General features: G+C 53.3%; 3 protein-coding genes across 6 annotated transcripts; 2 read left to right on the forward strand and 1 right to left on the reverse strand.

The window, feature by feature from the left end:
- Positions 1–1,301: 1,301 nt before the first annotated feature.
- LOC129459248 (large ribosomal subunit protein uL13-like) lies at positions 1,302–3,538 on the reverse strand. Of its 2 annotated transcripts, XM_063616136.1 has the most exons (3): positions 3,015–3,500; positions 2,170–2,373; positions 1,302–2,074 (listed from the first exon to the last, which is right to left on the reverse strand). In XM_063616136.1, the coding sequence occupies exon 3, from the start codon at positions 1,937–1,939 to the stop codon at positions 1,328–1,330; it is 612 nt and encodes a 203-aa protein (XP_063472206.1). In that variant the 5' UTR covers positions 1,940–2,074; positions 2,170–2,373; positions 3,015–3,500; the 3' UTR covers positions 1,302–1,327. The 2 variants fall into 2 exon arrangements, with proteins under 2 accessions (XP_063472206.1, XP_055091719.1); XM_055235744.2 differs by lacking the exon at positions 2,170–2,373 and having other exon boundaries at positions 3,015–3,538.
- Positions 3,539–3,796: 258 nt separating this feature from the next.
- CALR (calreticulin) lies at positions 3,797–9,790 on the forward strand. Its single transcript, XM_055235722.2, has 9 exons — positions 3,797–4,056; positions 4,418–4,519; positions 4,710–4,913; positions 5,329–5,423; positions 5,519–5,728; positions 5,817–5,930; positions 6,020–6,163; positions 8,841–8,933; positions 9,017–9,790. The coding sequence occupies exons 1-9, from the start codon at positions 3,966–3,968 to the stop codon at positions 9,215–9,217; spliced, it is 1,254 nt and encodes a 417-aa protein (XP_055091697.1). The 5' UTR covers positions 3,797–3,965; the 3' UTR covers positions 9,218–9,790.
- Positions 9,791–11,057: 1,267 nt separating this feature from the next.
- On the forward strand, positions 11,058–18,947 carry RAD23A (RAD23 homolog A, nucleotide excision repair protein). Of its 3 annotated transcripts, none has more exons than XM_055235723.2 (9): positions 11,058–11,340; positions 13,174–13,335; positions 13,503–13,684; positions 13,823–13,878; positions 14,012–14,139; positions 14,407–14,485; positions 14,601–14,734; positions 17,972–18,136; positions 18,219–18,947. In XM_055235723.2, exons 1-9 carry the CDS (start codon positions 11,269–11,271, stop codon positions 18,330–18,332), a joined length of 1,092 nt encoding a protein of 363 aa, XP_055091698.1. In that variant the 5' UTR covers positions 11,058–11,268; the 3' UTR covers positions 18,333–18,947. The 3 variants fall into 3 exon arrangements, with proteins under 3 accessions (XP_055091698.1, XP_055091700.1, XP_055091701.1); XM_055235725.2 differs by having other exon boundaries at positions 11,083–11,340; positions 14,604–14,734; XM_055235726.1 differs by lacking the exon at positions 17,972–18,136 and having other exon boundaries at positions 11,160–11,340.
- Positions 18,948–19,316: the final 369 nt, after the last annotated feature.

Consider the following 19,316-nt stretch of genomic DNA (forward strand, 5'->3'; position numbering starts at 1 on the left):
CTTCTCTCCTCCCATTTTTTTGTTGATTATTTATTTATTTAGAGAGTGGGTCTCACTCTATTGCCCAGGCTGGAGTGCAGTGGCATGATCTTGGCTGACTGCAGCCTCTACCTCCTGGGCTCAAGTGATCCTCTCACCTCAGCCTCCTGAGTAGCTGGGACTACAGGTGTGTGCCACCAGGCCAGGCTAATTTTTGTTATGTATATTATATATTATACAATATAATATATATTATACATGATATGTATCATATATAACATATGCTATATATAATATACTATTTATATATTTATGCATTATACATATCACATGTAATATATATGTGTATATATATATTTTTTCTAAGAACGAGGTTCCACCATGTTGCCCAGGCTGGTCTTGAACTGCCGAGCTCAAACAATCTGCCTGCCTCAGGTTCCAAAGGTGCTAGGATTACAAGTGTGAACTACCATGTCCGGCTTATTTTTATTTATTTTTGAGACAGGGTCTTGCTCTGTCACCCAGGCTAGAGTGTGCAGTGACAACAACACAGCTCACGGCAGCGTCAGCCTCCTGGTCTCAAGTGATCCTCCTGCCTCAGCCTTCTGAGTAGCTGGGAACACAGGCAGGTGCCACCACGCCTGGCAATTAAAAAAAAATGTTTTTGTAAAAATGGCCTCCTGCTATGTTGCCCAGGCTGGTCTTGAACTCCTGGCCTCAAGCGTTCCTCCCATCTTGGCCTGCCAAAGTGTTGGGATTACAGGCGTGAGCCACTGTGCCCAGTGTGTTTTTAGTTAATTTCCACAAGAGTCCTTCCTTCCTCTCTTCTATCATGCAGCAAGTACTTTTTTTTTTTTTTCTTTAAGAGCAATTTATTTCTGATTACAAAATACAGGTGAGGAGCACGGGCGATGCCTGTAACCCCTTGGTTGTGCATCTTCCCAGTCTATTTCTCCTTCTAGAAATACCCTATGTACAACAGCAAGCTCATGCTGTCCCCAAGTGCTTGCACATTCTAACAGCTGCAGAGTATATGACCAGGTGGAAAGTCCAACAGATGTCCCACTCACAAGATAGGGCCCTCCAATCAGTCTTCTGGCTCCCTTTCACTAACAGTAACTGGTTGCTCTTCCTATTGGTCATAGATAAATGACACCTGCACAATTCTCCAAGTGCTTTCAAGCAACTTCGGGAGGCAGTGACTAAGACCCTTTCCTTGCTCCCAGCTTCCTATGTCCCAGGCTGCCTGTGGCACCTGGACTGCTGCTGCCCCTGGGTCCCGTACATTCCAGGGCGACGATGGAGGAAGGGCAGGCCACGCATGAGGAATTAACAGTCTTTATTGGGCTCAGACCAGGAGTCCGTGGGTCTTGAGGACCTCTGTGTATTTGTCAATTTTCTTCTCCACGTTCTTCTCGGCCTGTTTCCGTAGCCTCATGAGCTGTTTCTTCTTCCGGTAGTGGATCTTGGCTTTCTCTTTCCTCTTCTCCTCCAGGGTGGCTGTCACTGCCTGGTACTTCCAGCCAACCTCATGAGCCACGCGCCTCAGATAGGCAAACTTTCTTGTAGGCTTCAGACGCACAACCTTGAGGGCAGCAGGAACCACCATCTGCTTTTTCTTGTCGTAGGGCGGTGGGATGCCGTCAAACACCTTGAGGCGGTCCAGAGCGGCCTGGCCTCGCTTGGTCTTGTGGGGCAGCATACCTCGCACGGTCTGCCAGAAGATGCGGCTGGAGGCCCGGAAGTGGTAGGGGCCTCGGGTAGGGTTGGTGTTCATCCGCTTGCGGAGGAAAGCCAGGTACTTCAACTTGTTTCTGTAGAAATTGCCAGAAATGTTGATGCCTTCGCAGCGTACGACCACCACCTTCCGGCCCAGCAGTACCTGTTTAGCCACGATGGCCGCCAGGCGGCCCAGGAGATGGCCTCGACCATCAAGCACCAGGACCTGCACCTCCGCCATCTTCGGCAGCCGCTTGGGAAAGAGCAAGTACTTTTTAAGCCTGTTCTGTGCCAGGTGCTGCAGGTGACACTGGAGGATGCAAAGTGAACAAAACAGGCAGTGTCTAACCTCAGGAAGCGCCAAGCCCACAGGTGCCTGACAAAGGAACAGGAGGAAGGGTCAGCAAGAGGCCTGGGATGGTACCCGGGATCCTCATGGGAGGGACCAGACTAGGCAATACTGAATACTACCTAGAGGAAGTGGTAGAACCCCAGCTTCGCAGTTCATTCTCCCCCTTCTTTTCTTGGAGATAGAGTCTTGCTCTGTCAGCTGGGCTGGTGGGCTGGAGTGGAGTGGCGTGATCGTGGCTCACTGCAATCTCTGGCTCCCAGGTTCAAGCGATTCTCCCACCTCAGCCTCCCGAGTACTGAGATTAGAAGCACCCGCCACCACGCCTAATTTTTTTTTTTAATTTTTATTTTTAGTGGAGACGGGTTTTCACCTTGTTGGCCAGGCTGGTCCCGAACTGACCTAAAATGATCCGCCCGCCTCGGCCTCCCCAAGTGCTGGGTTTACAGGCGTAAGCCACCGCGCCCGGCCACCATTTCTTTTTTTTTTTTTTAACCAAAGACCCTTGCCAAGTCATTCCCCCCACTCCACTTTGTTTTCCTTTTTTTATTTTTTCCTTCCTCTCTTTTCTGAGTCACAACCATTAGCCAGGAAGCACCTCCTCCCCACCCTCTTTCCTGGATCCCCCTCATTCCCTCCTTCCATAGCCCACTCCCGCGCTCCCAGGTCCAGGGCTTATTTGCCCAGAGTTTGGAAAACCCCCAGCTATCCTTCCTCCTTTCTACAGCGTGGGGGCAGGGTACTGGTGCCAGTCACGTACCTCTGGCTTCAGAAGAAGACTCTAGACTGGGGTCGGGGCGGGGGGGGGTGGTGGGTCCTGCCCATCTCCCTAGCATCTTATCGTCCCTACCATCTGTGTCTTTTTTCCCTCCCCAAACGGAACCCCCTGCCCTCTCGCCTATAGCCGTTTAATTGCAAAAGCCAGGCCGTTTGTGGGAGACCACAGACAGCGACCCCCTTCATTTACCGGTTGAGAGGAACGGGGCTGCTGCAATCTGGGGTATTAACCCTATCCCCACTCCAGGAGTCACAGTCACATCGTTAAGCCCCTTTTGTCCCAGGACAGCTTCAAAAACGTTAAAAGCATTTCTGCTGGGTAGCATCTGGCCAGGGTCGCCCCCTCTGTCTGCTCAAGAACGTCTGTCACTTCAGAGAGCTTAAGTGACTTGCCCCAGTCACACAGCAGCAGTCCGATAGGCTGCCAGGGCTCTAGGGGCAGAAGGAGGAGAGGGCTGGCATTCTTCCCACTGGCCCGCGTGGCTGTAGCACCGGGGTGCAGCGAAGCCCCAGGGCCCCAACCCGTGAGCTCTCTCGTATCCCGGGCGGGGGTGGGGGAGCAGCAGTGGGGTGCTAGTTCTCAAATGCAAGATAAGAACTGGCTAGGAAAGCCTTGCCCAGCCCCTCCACCTAGAGGGAATGGGAGGGAGAGAAGCTGAGGGCAGGGTCCCGGTCCCGCGTGGAGACACCTGCGCTCCCGCGGGTTCTTTAAACGCCCAGACGGGGAACGACGCGCGCGGACGAGGGCGGGGTTGGGGGGGGGGGGCGGGTGTCCAGATCTGGTCACATGACCTGGCCTGAAGTACTCGCGGCCCCAACCCCACCAGTGGGCGTCCCCCCCAACGCGTGGTCGACCATCATTGGTCGGTGGTGAGGCCAATAGAAATCGGCCATCTGGGAACCCAGCGTTCCGAGGCGCAACCTAACGTAGTGAGCCGATAAAGGTCCAATGGAAAAAGACGGCCGTGGGCACAGACCAATGACAAAGTGTCAGGGGCGGGCCCAAGGGCTGGGTCAGGTTGGTTTGAGAGGCGGGTGGGTATAAAAGTGCAAGGCGGGCGGCGGCGTCCGTCCGTACTGCAGAGCCGCAGCCGGAGGGTGTTTTTAAAGGGCCCGCGCGCCACCGCCCCCTCGGCCCACCATGCTGCTCTCCGTGCCGCTGCTGCTCGGCCTCCTCGGCCTGGCCGTTGCCGAGCCTGCCGTCTACTTCAAGGAGCAGTTTCTGGACGGAGGTAACGCCTGGTCCCGCCTCGAGGCCGCCCCGACGACGTGGCCGGCCCCCATCCCGGATCTGCGTTGTCGCCTGTAATTACCGTTTAGAGGTCCAACACGGTGGCTCCCGGGGACTAGAGCCGCGGGCGATCCCTCTTCTGCGTCCCTGGGGAGCGCGGAGGGCGTAGCGACCTCCCGCGGCGGGAGTTAGGGTTAGCCCGAGGATCTCTGAAGGCACCCTCCGTGTCAAACTAGAGGTTGGGATGGGGAGAGTCGGGGATCTCCTTTCCTTTCCCCAGCATCTTGTGGCTCTCGGCAGATGTTTGGTGTGGGGGGTATTAGCACAGCCGCGCTGATCTACTCCTCTAACCCCCCACTTAGATGGGTGGACTTCCCGCTGGATCGAATCCAAACACAAGTCAGATTTTGGCAAATTCGTTCTCAGTTCCGGCAAGTTCTACGGTGACGAGGAGAAAGATAAAGGTAAGAGCTTAGGAGTGGGTGCTCAGATCCGGGAGGACTTCCTGGCAGAAGTCCTTGTCTGTACACACACAGCCGGGACAGTCCCCTAGGAGGAGGACAGGTGGAGGAAATGGGGGAGTCGCCTCTTCCCTAAGTCGAGGGTCCTCGCGGGTCAGGGCCCAACGGTGACCTCACTACCGTCCCGTCTCAGGTTTGCAGACAAGCCAGGATGCACGCTTTTATGCTTTGTCGGCCAGTTTCGAACCTTTCAGCAACAAAGGCCAGACGCTGGTGGTGCAGTTCACGGTGAAACATGAGCAGAACATCGACTGTGGGGGCGGCTATGTGAAGCTGTTTCCTAATAGTTTGGACCAGACGGACATGCACGGAGACTCAGAATACAACATCATGTTTGGTGAGGGCCTGCTTCCTGGTGCTGACCTCTGTCCCATTAGTTGGAGAGAGACTCAGACCCCATTGACTTTCTTAATAATGATTTTCTTTGGAAGAGGAGCTAAAAGAATAAGTTCTAGCAACACTTTATTGCATTATGATCGCAGATCTAGGCTGTTAATTTAATTTGTGATTGTATATAGTTATTTCCTAATCTTACTAATGAGAATTTTGAGTTCTAGAGCACTGATTTTTTTTTTTCTTTAAACTTAAGGCTCCACCCACAACCCATTCAGGACAGTATCAGGGTCTGAGTTCTTCTTTTCAGCCTTGACAGACCCGAGTTTAAGAACCAGGCCTTCCTTTTATAGAGAGGAGTGAGGGCCTCGAGATGATGGGTAGTCTCTGACTCTTAACTGGATCTGCTTCACACCTAGGTCCCGACATCTGTGGCCCTGGCACCAAGAAGGTTCATGTCATCTTCAACTACAAGGGCAAAAATGTGCTGATCAACAAGGACATCCGTTGCAAGGTGTGTCTGGGGGTGGTGGCAAATGGCTGTCATGGGGAGGTTCAGAGGTCAGCCTGATTGGGGGGTGGCCCCCGCTCACCTTCTTCTTTCTTCAGGATGATGAGTTTACACACCTGTACACACTGATTGTGCGGCCAGACAACACCTACGAGGTGAAGATTGACAACAGCCAGGTGGAGTCCGGCTCCTTGGAAGACGATTGGGACTTCCTGCCACCCAAGAAGATAAAGGATCCTGATGCTTCAAAACCAGAAGACTGGGATGAGCGGGCCAAGATCGATGATCCCACAGACTCCAAGCCTGAGGTTGGTGTTGGGGCAGGGGCTCTGCTCTCCACGTTGGAGGGTGTGGAGGACATCTGGGCCAACTCTGACCTCTTCATCTACCTCACAGGACTGGGACAAGCCCGAGCATATCCCTGACCCTGATGCTAAGAAGCCTGAGGACTGGGATGAAGAGATGGATGGAGAGTGGGAACCCCCAGTGATTCAGAACCCTGAGTACAAGGTGAGTTTGGGGCTCTGAGCAGGGCTGGGGCTCGCAGTGGGGAGTGCACCGACCTTACTCACCCTTCGGTTCCCTTCTCCCTTCTGCAGGGTGAGTGGAAGCCCCGGCAGATCGACAACCCAGATTACAAGGGCACTTGGATCCACCCAGAAATTGACAACCCTGAGTATTCTCCTGATCCCAGTATCTATGCCTATGATAACTTTGGTGTGCTGGGCCTGGACCTCTGGCAGGTGAGACTTGGGAGGAAAAAGGAGGATCCCTGGGGTACCTCAAGTGCATAAGATCACCCAAGAGGAAAGGGATAGGGTAGGCATCCCAGGTGGGTCTGACTCAAAAATGGTACTTCTTGTAAACAGTACTTCCTGGTCTGTCCCTGTGAAGTCCTCACAGCAACCCCTTTGAGGTGGTACTTTTTGTGCACCAAGTACTTCCCCAAGTACTTTTATGCAAATCAACTTCTTTAAATACCCCCAAAGACCTAGAAGGTGGTCAGGTAACCCAGTTAGCTGGGGCTGGGCACAGTGGCTCACCCTTATAATCACAGTACTTTGGGAGGCTGAGACAGGAGGATTGCTTGAGGCCAGGAGTTAGACAACTCAACCATGCTTGGCAGCATAGGGAGGAGACCCTATCTCTACAAAAAAAAAAAATTTTTTTTTTTTTTTTTTTGAGACAGTTTCACTCTTGTTGCTGAGGCTGGAGTGCAATGGCATGATCTCAGCTCACTGCAACCTCCGTCTCCTGGTTTCAAGCGATTCTCTTGCCTCAGCCTCCCGAGTAGCTGGGATTACAGGCATGTGCCACTATGGATGCCAGGCTAATTTTTTTTCTTTTTTCTGAGACTGAGTTTTGCTCTGTTGCCCAGGCTGGAGTGCAGTGGTGTGATCTCTGCTCACTGCAAGCTCCGCACCACCCCCCCCAGGTTCACGCCATTCTCCTGCCTCAGCCTCCCGAGTAGCTGGGACTACAGGCGCCTGCCACCATGCCTGGCAAATTTTTTTGTATTTTTTTTTTTTTTTTTTTTTTTAGTAGAGACGTGGTTACACCGTGTTAGCCAGGATAGTCTCCATCTCCTGATCTCATGACACACCCGCCTTGGCCTCCCAAAGTGCTGGGATTGCAGGCGTGAGCCACCGCGCCCAGCCTTTTTGTAGAGACAGGGCTTCATGTTGCCCAGGTTGGTCTCGAACTCCTGGCCTCAGGTGATCTGCCTGCCTCGGCCTCCCAAAGTGCTGGGATTACAGCGGTGAGCCACCACGCCTAGCCTCTACAAAAACTTGCCTAGCCTCTACAAAAACTTTAAAAATTGGCCAGATGTCGTGCATACCTGTAGTCCCAAATACCAAGGAAGAAGGATGATCACCTGAGCCTGGGCATCGAGGCTGCAGTGAGCCATGATCGTGTCACTGCAATCCAGCCTGGGTGACAGAGTGAGACCCTCTTTCAAAAAAAGCTGAGACTTGGCCGGACGCAGTGGCTCACGCCTGTAATCCCAGCACTTTGGGAGGCCAAGGCGGGTGGATCGCAAGGTCAGGAGATTGAGACCATCTTGGCTAACATGGTGAAACCCCATCTCTAGTAAAAATAACAAAAATTAGCCGGGCATGGTGGCAGGCGCCTGTAGTCCCAGCTACTCGGGAGGCTGAGGCAGGAGGACAACGTGAACCCGGGAGGCAGAGCTTGCAGTGAGCCGAGATCAGGCCACTGCATTCCAGCCTGGGTGACAGCGAGACTCTGTCTCAAAAAAAAAAAAAAAAAAAAAGGCTGGGACTGAATTTTTGTCTGTTTTGGTCACTGAAATACCTTCTGTGCCCAAGACAGTTCCTGGCATGTAGTAGGTACCTGAAAAATACCTGAATAAGAGTGAGAAACAGAAGAAACAGGTGCAGAGAACTGAAGTCAGTGGCCCAAGGTCATGGGGGCAGGAAACCACAAAGCTGGGGTTTGAACCTGGGCAGTACAGCACCTGAGTCTGTCCATTTTTTTTTTTTTTTTTTTTTTTTTTTTTTAAAGATAAGAGTCTCACTCTGTCACCCAGGTTGGAGTGTGGTGGCTTGATCTCGGCTCACTGCAGCTTCCGCCTTCCAGGTTCAAGTGATTCTTCTCAGCCTCTTGAGCAGCTGGAATTACAGGCATGCGCTACGACGCTCGGCATTTTTTTTTTGGAGATGGAATTTCTCTCTTGTTGCCCGGGCTGGAGTGCAATGGTGCAATCTCGGAGGCTCACCACAACCTCCGCTCCCAGGTTCAAGCGATTCTCCTGCCTCGTCCTCCTTGAGTAGCTGGGATTACGGGCATGCGCCATCACAGACCCTGGGCTAATTTTTTTTAGTAGAGACAGAGTTTCACTATGTTGCCCAGGTTGGTCTCGAACTCCTGGCCTCAAGTGATCCGTTCGCCATGGCCTCCTAAAGTGCTGGGATTACAGGTGTGAGCCTGTCCCTGGCCGTCTCTTCATCTTTTTTTTTTTTTTGAGACGGAGTCTCGCTCTGTTGCCCAGGCTGGAGTGCAGTGGCATGATCTTGGCTCACTGCAAGCTCTGCCTCCCAGGTTCACACCATTCTCCTGTCTCAGTCTGCCAAGTAGCTGGGACTACAGGCACCCACCACCACGCCTGGCTAATTTTTTGTATTTTTAGTAGAGACGGGGTTTCACCGTGTAAGCCAGGATGGTCTCGATCTCCTGACCTCATGATCCGCCCACCTTGGCCTCTGGGCGAGGATTACAGGTGTGAGCCACCCCGCCTGGCCTCTCCATCTTTTTAACTGCAATGTCAGCAGTGTTCCTTGTCTTCTCTGCAGATGCAGGCAGCAGGATATAGTGGTTATAGGAACACAGATGGAAACCCTGTCCAAAGCAAGGGCTATCGGGTATCACCTCTGACCATCCTTCCCATTCATCCTCCAGGTCAAGTCTGGCACCATCTTTGACAACTTCCTCATCACCAACGATGAGGCATACGCCGAGGAGTTTGGCAACGAGACGTGGGGCATAACAAAGGTGAGGCCTGGTCCTGGTCCTGATGTCTGGGGCGGGCAGGGCTGGCAGGGTTCGAGGCCCTGAGGTGTGTGCTCTGCCTGCAGGCAGCAGAGAAACAAATGAAGGACAAACAGGACGAGGAGCAGAGGCTTAAGGAGGAGGAAGAAGACAAGAAACGCAAAGAGGAGGAGGAGGCAGAGGACAAGGAGGATGACGAAGACAAAGATGAGGATGAGGAGGATGAGGAGGACAAGGAGGAAGATGAGGAGGAAGATGTCCCCGGCCAGGCCAAGGACGAGCTGTAGAGAGGCCTGCCTCCAGGGCTGGACTGAGCCTGAGCGCTCCCGCCGCAGAGCTGGCCGCGCCGAATAATGTCTCTGTGAGACTCGAGAACTTCCATTTTTTTCCAGGCTGGTTCGGATTTGGGGTGGATTTTTTTGTTGTTCCCCTCCTCCACTCTCCCCCACCCCCTCCCTGACTTTTTTTTTTTTTTTTTAACTGGTGTTTTATCTTTGATTTTCCTTCAGTCCTCACCCCAGTACTCATCTTTCTTGATCAACATATTTTCTTGCCGCTGTCCCCTTGTCTCACTTCTTAGCTCCCCTCCAACCTGGGGGGCAGTGGTGTGGAGAAACCACAGGCCTGAGATTTCATCTGCTCTCCTTCCTGGAGCCCAGAGGAGGGCAGCAGAAGGGGGTGGTGTCTTCAACCCCCCAGCACTGAGGAAGAACGGGGCTCTTCTCATTTCACCCCTCCCTTTCTCCCCTGTCCCCAGGACTGGGCCACTTCTGAGTGGGGCAGTGGGTCCCAGATTGGCTCACACTGAGAATGTAAGAACTACAAACAAAATTTCTATTAAATTAAGTTTTGTGTCTCCATCCTGTGTCTCCTTCTGGGGAAAGACAGACTTAAGGAAATGCAGAAGTGGTCTTTTTGGGGTGGGGGGGTTTTCCAGTATATCTCCTTTTTCAGCTATTGCTAGAGAGGTTGCTGAGTGTTCCACAAGATTCCAGGGACCCTTATTTACCCTATAACCCTCAAAACCAACGGGGGAATGGCTGTTGCTGCTGTAAATACTCCACATACTAACTTACTGAATCCTTGAACCTAACTGGTAAGTTTTGGTTCTGTTTGTTTATTTTTAAGATAGACTCTCGCTCTGTTGCCCAGGCTGGCGTACAGTGGCTCAATGTGGTTCACCCTGCCCCTTAAACCGGCCTCCTTCATGCTTCTATTCCTTTGGGGTCTTGTGGCTCAGCCCAACCCCTCTGGGATGCCTCCAGGACTGGTAGATCCAAGGGAGAATTCTGTATAATGTAGCGAGGCTTTGAGAGTTAAGATCTTTAAATACTTTTGGGGTCAGATTAGGGATAGTACAACAGTACTCCTGGCAGGATATCCAGGAATTAAAATTGTAGGTTCATTCCAAAAATCCAGATCCCTAAAGAAGGAATGAGGCTACAAAATGGCACTTTGCCCCCGCTTCCAACTTAAGGTTTTTTTTCTCTGCTTGGTGGCCTTTCAGGTATTTCTAGTCTGAGTAACTTCCATTCTGACTGTTCTACAAGGGTTCCTGCCAGGATACCCAGACCAGAATAAAACTCATTTGGGGGCCGGGTACGGTGGCTCATGCATGTAATCCCAGCACTTTGGGAGGCCCAGGCAGGCGGATCACCTGAGGTCAGGAGGTGGAAACCAGCCTGGCCAACATAGTGAAACCGTGACTACTAAAAATACAAAAAATTATCCGGGCGTGGTGGGGGGGGGGTCCCTGTAATCCCAGCTACTCGGGAAGCTGAGGTAGGAGAATTGAATGAACCCGGGAGGAGGAAGTTGCAGTGAGCCGAGATCGAAGTTGCAGTGAGCCGAGATCGCGCCACTGCACTCCAGCCTGGGTGACAGTTTCAAAGAAAACCTTTTAGAAGAGGCAAAAAATGAGGTTTATACAGAAGAAATGCAAATGTCTGTAACAAGTACAGGTACATAAAAATTTTGTTCAACGAAAATTCATTTGAGCGTGAGAGTGAGGACACCAGAGTCACTTCGCAGCCCTGTGACGTCACCGCTAACGAGCATGGCGCCACTCAGGAGACCACGTGTGCAGGCCGAGCAAAGAGCCCCGCCCGCAACGCGGAGTTTAGTCTGCGCATGCCTTGCTCGAGAACGCGCTCGTGCGCATGTCCACAAAGGCCAAGGAGAGTGCGCGCAGGTCACGTGCGCCGGTGGTCAGCGCGCGCATTGCCTGCCCCGGAAGTGGTCGGCGCGCGGCGCGGGGTGCCTGGGCGCTAAGATGGCGGCGGCGTGAGTTGCATGTTGTGTGAGGATCCTGGGGCCGCCGCGTCGCTCGGGCCCCGCCATGGCCGTCACCATCACGCTCAAAACGCTGCAGCAGCAGACCTTCAAGATCCGCATGGAGCCTGACGAGACGGTGCGGGCCGGGCCGGAGCCCGGGGGCGGGAGCGACGGGTTTCGGGGATGGGGTGGGGGCGGGGAGGCTAGGATCCCAACGGGAGGGGCAGGGAGGACGGCGCGGGTCGGCCCTGCCCAGACCCCAGACCTGCCCGACTTCCCTGGACCCCCCGATGGCCTTTGGCCCAGCCCCCAGCCGATCGGGCGGCGCTCCTGCGCCGGTCTCCGGGCGAGGCCCCACCCCTGGGGCGCTGGCCAGGCCCCAGCTCCAATTTCAGCGCTCTCGCGGGGCGCGGGAGTCACAGGCTCGGATTCCTGGGCAGGCCAAGCTCTCCAGGACGGGGCTCCACGTTCCCAGCTTTGCAGGCGTCTCCTTGGGACACTGGTGGTCGAATCTAGGAGTAATCACCAGGAGATACTGAGTAGTGACGAGAACAACGATGTTAATGATAATAAACGGGTCTCAGTCTTTATAATTTTGGTGGTCCGTGTTTGTTGGCCGTTTATTTTTTATCAGTCACCGAGTGTTTTAGTGTTGTTTTACCGCTCTGCAAAACGGGCTTGTCATTGGGGACCTCTGACCATTTTACAGATGTGGAAACCTAGGTGTTGAGGAACTTTGCCACAGTCACACACAAGTAATGGCAGAGCTGGGATTCAAATTCGGTTCTGCCTCATGTGAGCGTCCACGATATAAATATTATGCTGCCTTTTTAGTCAAAAGTAGAATTAGGACATAATTCAAACATACTGAATGTCTGTTGGGTACCTGGCACTTTTTGCACAGTGAGGGAGACATTGAAGTCCACTTTTTGTAGAAAAGGAAACACATTTTTTGATCAGCTCAAGTGTTTCGCTTTGGGCAGGTTAACCTGTCTACCTATCTGTGCCTCCGTTTTCTCAAATATCAAATGAACTGGTCGCCTGCTGGCTTCCGCCTGTAATCCCAGCACTTAGGGAGGCAGAGGCAAGAGGAGCGCTTGAGCCTAGGAATTCGAGATCATCCTGGCAACACAGTGAGACCCCGTTCTCTACAAAAAGAAGAAACAAAAATCAATAAATAAAATGAGGCCAATTAAATGTATTTCATAGGAAGCTTAAAAGGTATGACACATACACATTTACAGTAGCACTATTGGCCAGGCACGGTGGCTCGTGCCTCTGTAATCCTGATGATTTGGGAGGGGGAGGCAGGAGGATTGCTTGAGGCCAGGAGTTTGAGACCAGCCAGCCTAACATAGGGAGACACTTATCTACAAAAAAAAAAAAAATATTTTTAATTAGCCTGGAGTGGTGGTGTGCACCTTTAGTCCTAGCTACTCCCGAGGCTGGGCGAGAGTACCGGTTGAGCCCAGGAGTTTGAGGCTGCAGTGAGCTATGATCGTGCCACATCAATCCAGCATGGGCGACAGCGAGATCCTGCCCCTTAAAATTAAAAAAGAAATATCACTATCAACTATTAGTCACTGTTACTGTCCAAGGTAGATTGTAGAGTGGGGGACTGTCCCCTTTATTCTGTTAATTATACTTTATATCACCCGAAATTACATTTTCTTCACATTAGTGTTCTCTCATTGAGAGCAGGGACTTGTGTTGAGTTTGTTCTGTGCTGTGGCCTCTGTGTCTAAAACAGCACCTGGCACATAATAGGTGTTTAGTATAAATAAATACTGTGTTGAATGGCATGATGATTGAATGAATTCAAATCTAGCATACTTTAGATGCTGAGAAAGCTTAAAAAACCCAGCATGCTTGCCTTTCTGCCATCAGGGCTTGCAGTTTCTCCGTCCTAAACTAGAAGGGAAGAGAGAATCTTGGGGTCTCCAGTGACTGCCTGTACCACTCCCTCTAGGTGAAGGTGCTAAAAGAGAAGATAGAAGCTGAGAAGGGTCGTGATGCCTTCCCCGTGGCTGGACAGAAACTCATCTATGCTGGCAAGATCTTGAGTGATGATGTCCCTATCAGGGACTATCGCATCGATGAGAAGAACTTTGTGGTCGTCATGGTGACTAAGGTGGGTGACGTGTGCTGGCTGGGAGGGTGGGTGGACGAGCTGGGGAGCTGTTAAAGAGCCTGTGTGCCCAGAAGAGATTAGCCATGAACAGGGCAGGGCCACAGCGGAGCGGGTTGTTGGGTCTGATAGGGTTGCTGATGCCAGCTCCCTTTTTCTTGCTGTCACAGACCAAAGCCGGCCAGGGTACCTCAGCACCCCCAGAGGCCTCACCCACAGCTGCCCCAGAGTCCTCTACATCCTTCCCGCCTGCCCCCACCTCAGGCATGTCCCATCCCCCACCTGCCGCCAGAGAGGACAAGAGCCCATCGGAGGAATCTGCCCCCACGACGTCCCCAGAGTCTGTGTCAGGGTAAGGCGGGGGCAGCAGTCCCAGCTTGGGCCCTGTCCTCCTAGCACATTCCAGCGTCCACATAAGTGGTCCCACACACCTGGAGGGAGGGTAAGCCGCCAGAAGCCAGGGTCCGATTTCTCTCTCTTGAATTTGCAGCTCTGTTCCCTCTTCAGGTAGCAGCGGGCGAGAGGAAGACGCGGCCTCCACGCTAGGTGGGTGGGTGGTCCCCAGGGCAGAGGCGACTGGGTGCCCCAGCCATCAGCTGGGCCTCATCTGGGTGCGGGAGGGCCTGGGAGCTGCCCTTTCCTCTTCCTGGTAACCTAGGCTTTGCTGCTCCCTTCACAGTGACGGGTTCTGAGTATGAGACGATGCTGACGGAGATCATGTCCATGGGCTATGAGCGGGAGCGGGTCGTGGCCGCCCTGAGAGCCAGCTACAACAACCCCCACCGAGCCGTGGAGTATCTGCTCACGGTGAGGTGGGGCTTCCGCCTCCCGGGGAGGCCTTGAGGGAGTACCTGGGCGTCACTGCCCTGATGGGCGGTTGGGAAGGCAAAACCTGCCCTGAAAAGCCTTTGGGTAGTGATTCTAGCCACTAAAGGCTTCCCACAGGAGGCTGTATGTGAGTGGTGGGTGGGCCTCTGGAGGGCAGGGCCGAGGCCTCATCTGTGTCCTGCCAGGGCATGGAGGAGGGTGGCAGCAGGAGGTCTGTGCATTAGAACTAAACAGGACCCCTGACAGGGAATTCCTGCGAGCCCCGAGCTGGAACACGGTTCTGTCCAGGAGAGCCAGGTATCCGAGCAGCCGGCCACGGAAGCAGGTGGGTGTGCACGTGCCGCATGTGCCCTCCAGGTACCTGACTCACATCACACTCCACCCCGCAGTGCTCCTAGGAGCCCAGCGTTGTATCTGACTGCACCCCTTCCTACTACCAGCAGGAGAGAACCCCCTGGAGTTCCTGCGGGACCAGCCCCAGTTCCAGAACATGCGGCAGGTGATTCAGCAGAACCCTGCGCTGCTGCCCGCCCTGCTCCAGCAGCTGGGCCAGGAGAACCCTCAGCTTTTACAGGTGTGGTCCCAAGGGCAGAGGGAGCCAGGGCAGCCACCATTACCCTTCCCTGCAGGCACCAGAGTTCATAACACGTAGGAATCATTCTAGGCCTGGAAAGCAGGACTAAGCACGTGCTTCCCCCACGCCCTTGTGCTTCCTGTGACCTGTTGACCCCCACGGTTTATCAGTCTTCCCAACCACCTTCTAAGGTGTGGGTGCTGTCAACATCACCTCCCACAGAAGAGGACACCAGAAACTTAGAGCAGCCTGTCATTCCCAGGGTCACGCAGCTGGTAGTGTGTGTGTCTGCCTGCTGCCTCGGGGTCCTGGGCTGGGGCTCTGGCTTCACATACAGATGGTGCTGCGTAAATGTCTGTAAGGTGGCATGACATCACCCAGGACAGCTGTGCCCCAGTTGGCTCTGGGATGACTCTGCTCAGTGAGGCTCCACCTTGCCCTTGAAGGTTCACAGGAAGAGTGGGGGAATGGCCCCCTGGGTGCAAGTAGGTTCCTCCGGGTTCTCGGTGAAGTGCCTACTGGTTTTGGCTCAGGACCTTGCTGTCTTCCCCTTCTCCTCTCACTTCTCAGTCCCTTGCCAGCTCCTCCTGGTTGGTCGTGTTCTTCATCTGCACTCAGTCCTTCTTCATAGCGTCCTGGGGCCTTTAATCTGTATGGGAACCCCCAAATCTATGTAGCCAGCCCAGGCCTCTCTGAATGCCACACTCCATGGCTGGCTTAATCTCTCCATCAAAGTGCTCCCTAGACTAGACTTCTAAGACTTAGAACAGACCTCCCCAGTCCTCCCTGATCTCTGCAAGGATTAGCTTGGGGTTGCTTCAGCCCCAGGCCCTGGGGACCTGCTGGGGTCCACCCATTGTCCTGTCTGCTCTTCCCACTCAGCCCCTCGCTGCACTCCAGCTCCCTGACAGCCTCTTCCTGGGCCTCTGCCACTGCACAGTCCCACAGTCCACTTTCAACCATGAGGCAGATGACTAAAAAGCACTTTCTTTTCGAGATGAAATCTCGCTCCGTCCCCCAGGCTGGAGTTCTATGGCGCAATCGCAGCTCACTGCAACCTCCGCCTCCCGGGTTCAAGTGATTCTCTTGCCCCCTTCCGAGTAGCTGGGACTACAGGCGCCCGCCACCACGCTTGACTAATTTTTTGTATTTTTAGTAGAGAATGGGGTTTCACCCTGTTAGCCAGGATGGTCTCGATCTCCTGACCTTGTGATCTGCCCGCCTTGGCCTCCCAAAGTGCTGGGATTACAGGCGTGAGCCACCGCGCCCGGCTGACTGAAAAGCACTTTCTTCTTTAATGTGAAAATGATCAGATGTAGACAATAGTAGAGTTATATCAGAGCTTCCAGATACCCAGGTAGGGCACAATGGCTCATGCCTGTAATCCCAGCACTTTGGGAGGCTAAGGCACGCAGACCACTTGGTCAGGAGTTTTAGACCACCCTGGCCAACATGGCAAAAACCCCGTCTCTACTATAAATACAAAAAGTAGCTGAGCATGGTGGTAGGCCACTGTAGTCCCAGCTACTCAGGAGGCGGAGGCACGAGAATCACTTGAACTCAGGAGGCAGAAATTACAGTGAACCGAGATTGCCCCACTGCACTCCAGCCTGGGTGACAGAGTGAGACTGTCTCAAACAGAACAGAAACAAAAATGAACAAATGAACTTCCAGATACCTAAACCCAACACCAGATGAGTTCACTTTTTTCGGTTTGGGGGCTGGGAGGTGGGAATAGAGACAGGGTCTATGTTGCCCAGGCTGGTTTTGAACTCTTGGGCCCAAGCAGTCCCTCCTGCCTTGCCTCCCAAATTGTTGAGATTACAGGCGTGAGCCACCATACCTGGCCAAGTCCACCTTTCTAAAAGATCCACAGACCACGTCTTTTCCAGTTTAACTCGCCACCATGGCTTCCCCCTGCTCTAGAAAATGGGTCTGACTTGGGCCTTCCTCTCTGGTGTCATTGTCTGCCTCCTCCCCCTTCCCTCGTTCGCTCTGTGTTTTTGGGTTTTTTTTTGAGATGGAGTTTCGCTCTTGTTGCCCAGGCTGGAGTGCAGTGGCACGACCTCGGCTCACTGTAGCCTCTGCCTCTTGGGTTTAAGAGATTCTCCTGCCTCAGCCCCCAGAGTAGCTGGGATTACAGGCATGTGCCACCATGCCCTGCTAATTTTATATTTTTAGTAGAGATGGGATTTCTCCATGTTGGTCAGGCTGCTCTCAAACTCCTGACCTCAGGTGATCTACCTGCTTCGGCCTCCCAAAGTACTGGGATTGCAGGCGTGAGGCACCGTGCCCAGCCCTATTCACTCTGTTCCTGCTTGTTTCTGAGACTTCCCAGATGCATTCACCCTGTGCCTTTGCACTTGCTGTTTGCTTTACCTGGAGGAAACCCTCTGCATCCCCCATACTGCAGGCCTCTCCTCCAGCCCTCGTCTGCAGTTCCTTCCTAGCCAGACACTCGCAGTTGTCTGGTTCATTTCATGGCTCACTTATTTTTGAGAGTCTGTTGCCCAGGCTGGAGTGCAGTGGCACAATCTCGGCTCCCTGCAACCTCCGCCTCCCGTGTTCAAGTGATTCTCCTACCTTAGCCTTCTTGAGTAGCTGGGATTACAGGCACGTGCCATCACACCCAGCTAATTTTTGTATTTTTAGTAGAGACAGGGTTTCACCATATTGGCCAGGCTGGCCTCGAACTCCAGGCTGGTCGCGAATCACCTCAAGTGATTACAGGTGTGAACCACTGCACCCAGCCTATTTATCTATTTATTTATTCAAGACAGGGTCTTGCTCTGTTGCCCAGGCTGGAGTTCAGTGGCTTACTGCAGCCTCCGCCTCCTGGGTTCAGTCTTATGCCTCAGCCTGCCAAGTAGCTGGGATTACAGGCGTCTGCCACCACACCTGGCTACTTTTTGTATTTTTAGTAGAGATGGGGGTTCACCATGTTAGCCAGGCTGGACTCAACCTCCTGACCTCAAGTGATCCACCTGCCTCTGCCCCCCAAAGTGCTAGGATTACAGGCGTGAGCCACCATGCCTGGCTTATTTCTTGGCTCACTTAAAAGCACATCATCAGCTCCTCCAGGGTGGGGCTTGTGTCGACTGCTATGTTGTATTTGGCCACAATAGGCTCCTCTGGATATTTGCCTGACTGAATGAAAAAAGCAAGGGCTGTGATGACCTGGGGAGAGGAGGGGACCAGGGCTGTGAATTACCTTCCCTTCCCCACCCTCTCCTGCAGCAAATCAGCAGGCACCAGGAGCAGTTCATCCAGATGCTGAACGAGCCCCCTGGGGAGCTGGCGGACATCTCAGATGTGGAGGGGGAGGTGGGCGCCATAGGAGAGGAGGCCCCGCAGATGAACTACATCCAGGTGACGCCGCAGGAGAAAGAAGCTATAGAGAGGGTAAGAGGCCTGGCTGAGGGGTGACTGCAGGTGGGTAGGACCCCTACCCTCTCCTGCTCACACTTAACCCATCTTCCCACAGTTGAAGGCCCTGGGCTTCCCAGAGAGCCTGGTCATCCAGGCCTATTTCGCGTGTGAAAAAAATGAGAACTTGGCTGCCAACTTCCTCCTGAGTCAGAACTTTGATGACGAGTGATGCCAGGAGGCCAGGCCACCTAAGCCCCCACCCTACCCTTATTCCATGAAAGTTTTATAAAAGAAAAAATATATATATATTCATGTTTATTTAAGAAATGGAAAAAAAAAATCAAAAACCTTAAAAAAAAAACCAAGCAAACAGTCCAGCTTCCTGTCCTCCTAAAGTGGACCCTGTTCCCATCTCAGTCTGAGAAGACCCAGGCCAGACAGCTGTCCTCCCCGTCCTCCTCCCCAGCCCAGCCTGCTCAGAGAAGCTGGCAGGACTGGGAGGCAACAGATGGACCCCTTTTGGCCTCTGTCCCAGCTCTGCAGCCAGATGGAAAGGCGGCTGCTTGCCTCTCCATCCTCCGAAGAACCCCTGAGGACCCCCACAACCCCTTCCTCTTCTAGGATGAGGGGAAGCTGGAGCCCCAAACTTTGATCCTCCATTGGAGTGGCCCAAATCTTTCCATCTAGGGCAAGTCCTGAAAGGCCCAAGGCCCCCTCCCCAGTCTGGCCTTGGCCTCCAGCCTGGAGAAGGGTTAACATCAGCTCATTGTCAAGGCCACCCCCACCCCAGAACAGAACCGTGTCTCTGATAAAGGTTTTGAAGTGAATAAAGTTTTAAAAACCAGCCCTATGGTCTGTGCCTGCTGGGGCTCCCCGTGCCCGCCTGTCTGGGTCTGGGGGCTGGCTGGGCACAGGCAGGCATGGTGATGGGTGCCTGGAAGGGGGACAGGAGTCTGTGAGTCCCTGCAGATTGAGGCTTCCAGTGTCTCCTCCCCCAGTGTGTCATTTCCAGGCAGTGGACCCCAGCCCAACGTTGCAAGGACTGTTTCTCCTCAGCCCCCACCATCATCACCACAGTCTGTTTTGGCTATACTCCCCCCCCACCAGCCTTGTAATTGGTTAATTACTGGAGATGAATGTTGGTAAACAGAAGCCTTCTTCTGCCATCTGCTTCTCCATTATTTGCCCATTGCACCCCCCCTTTTCCTCCCCC

This window comes from Symphalangus syndactylus, chromosome 13 (assembly GCF_028878055.3).
Source record: "Symphalangus syndactylus isolate Jambi chromosome 13, NHGRI_mSymSyn1-v2.1_pri, whole genome shotgun sequence".
Taxonomy (NCBI): Eukaryota; Metazoa; Chordata; class Mammalia; order Primates; family Hylobatidae; genus Symphalangus; species Symphalangus syndactylus.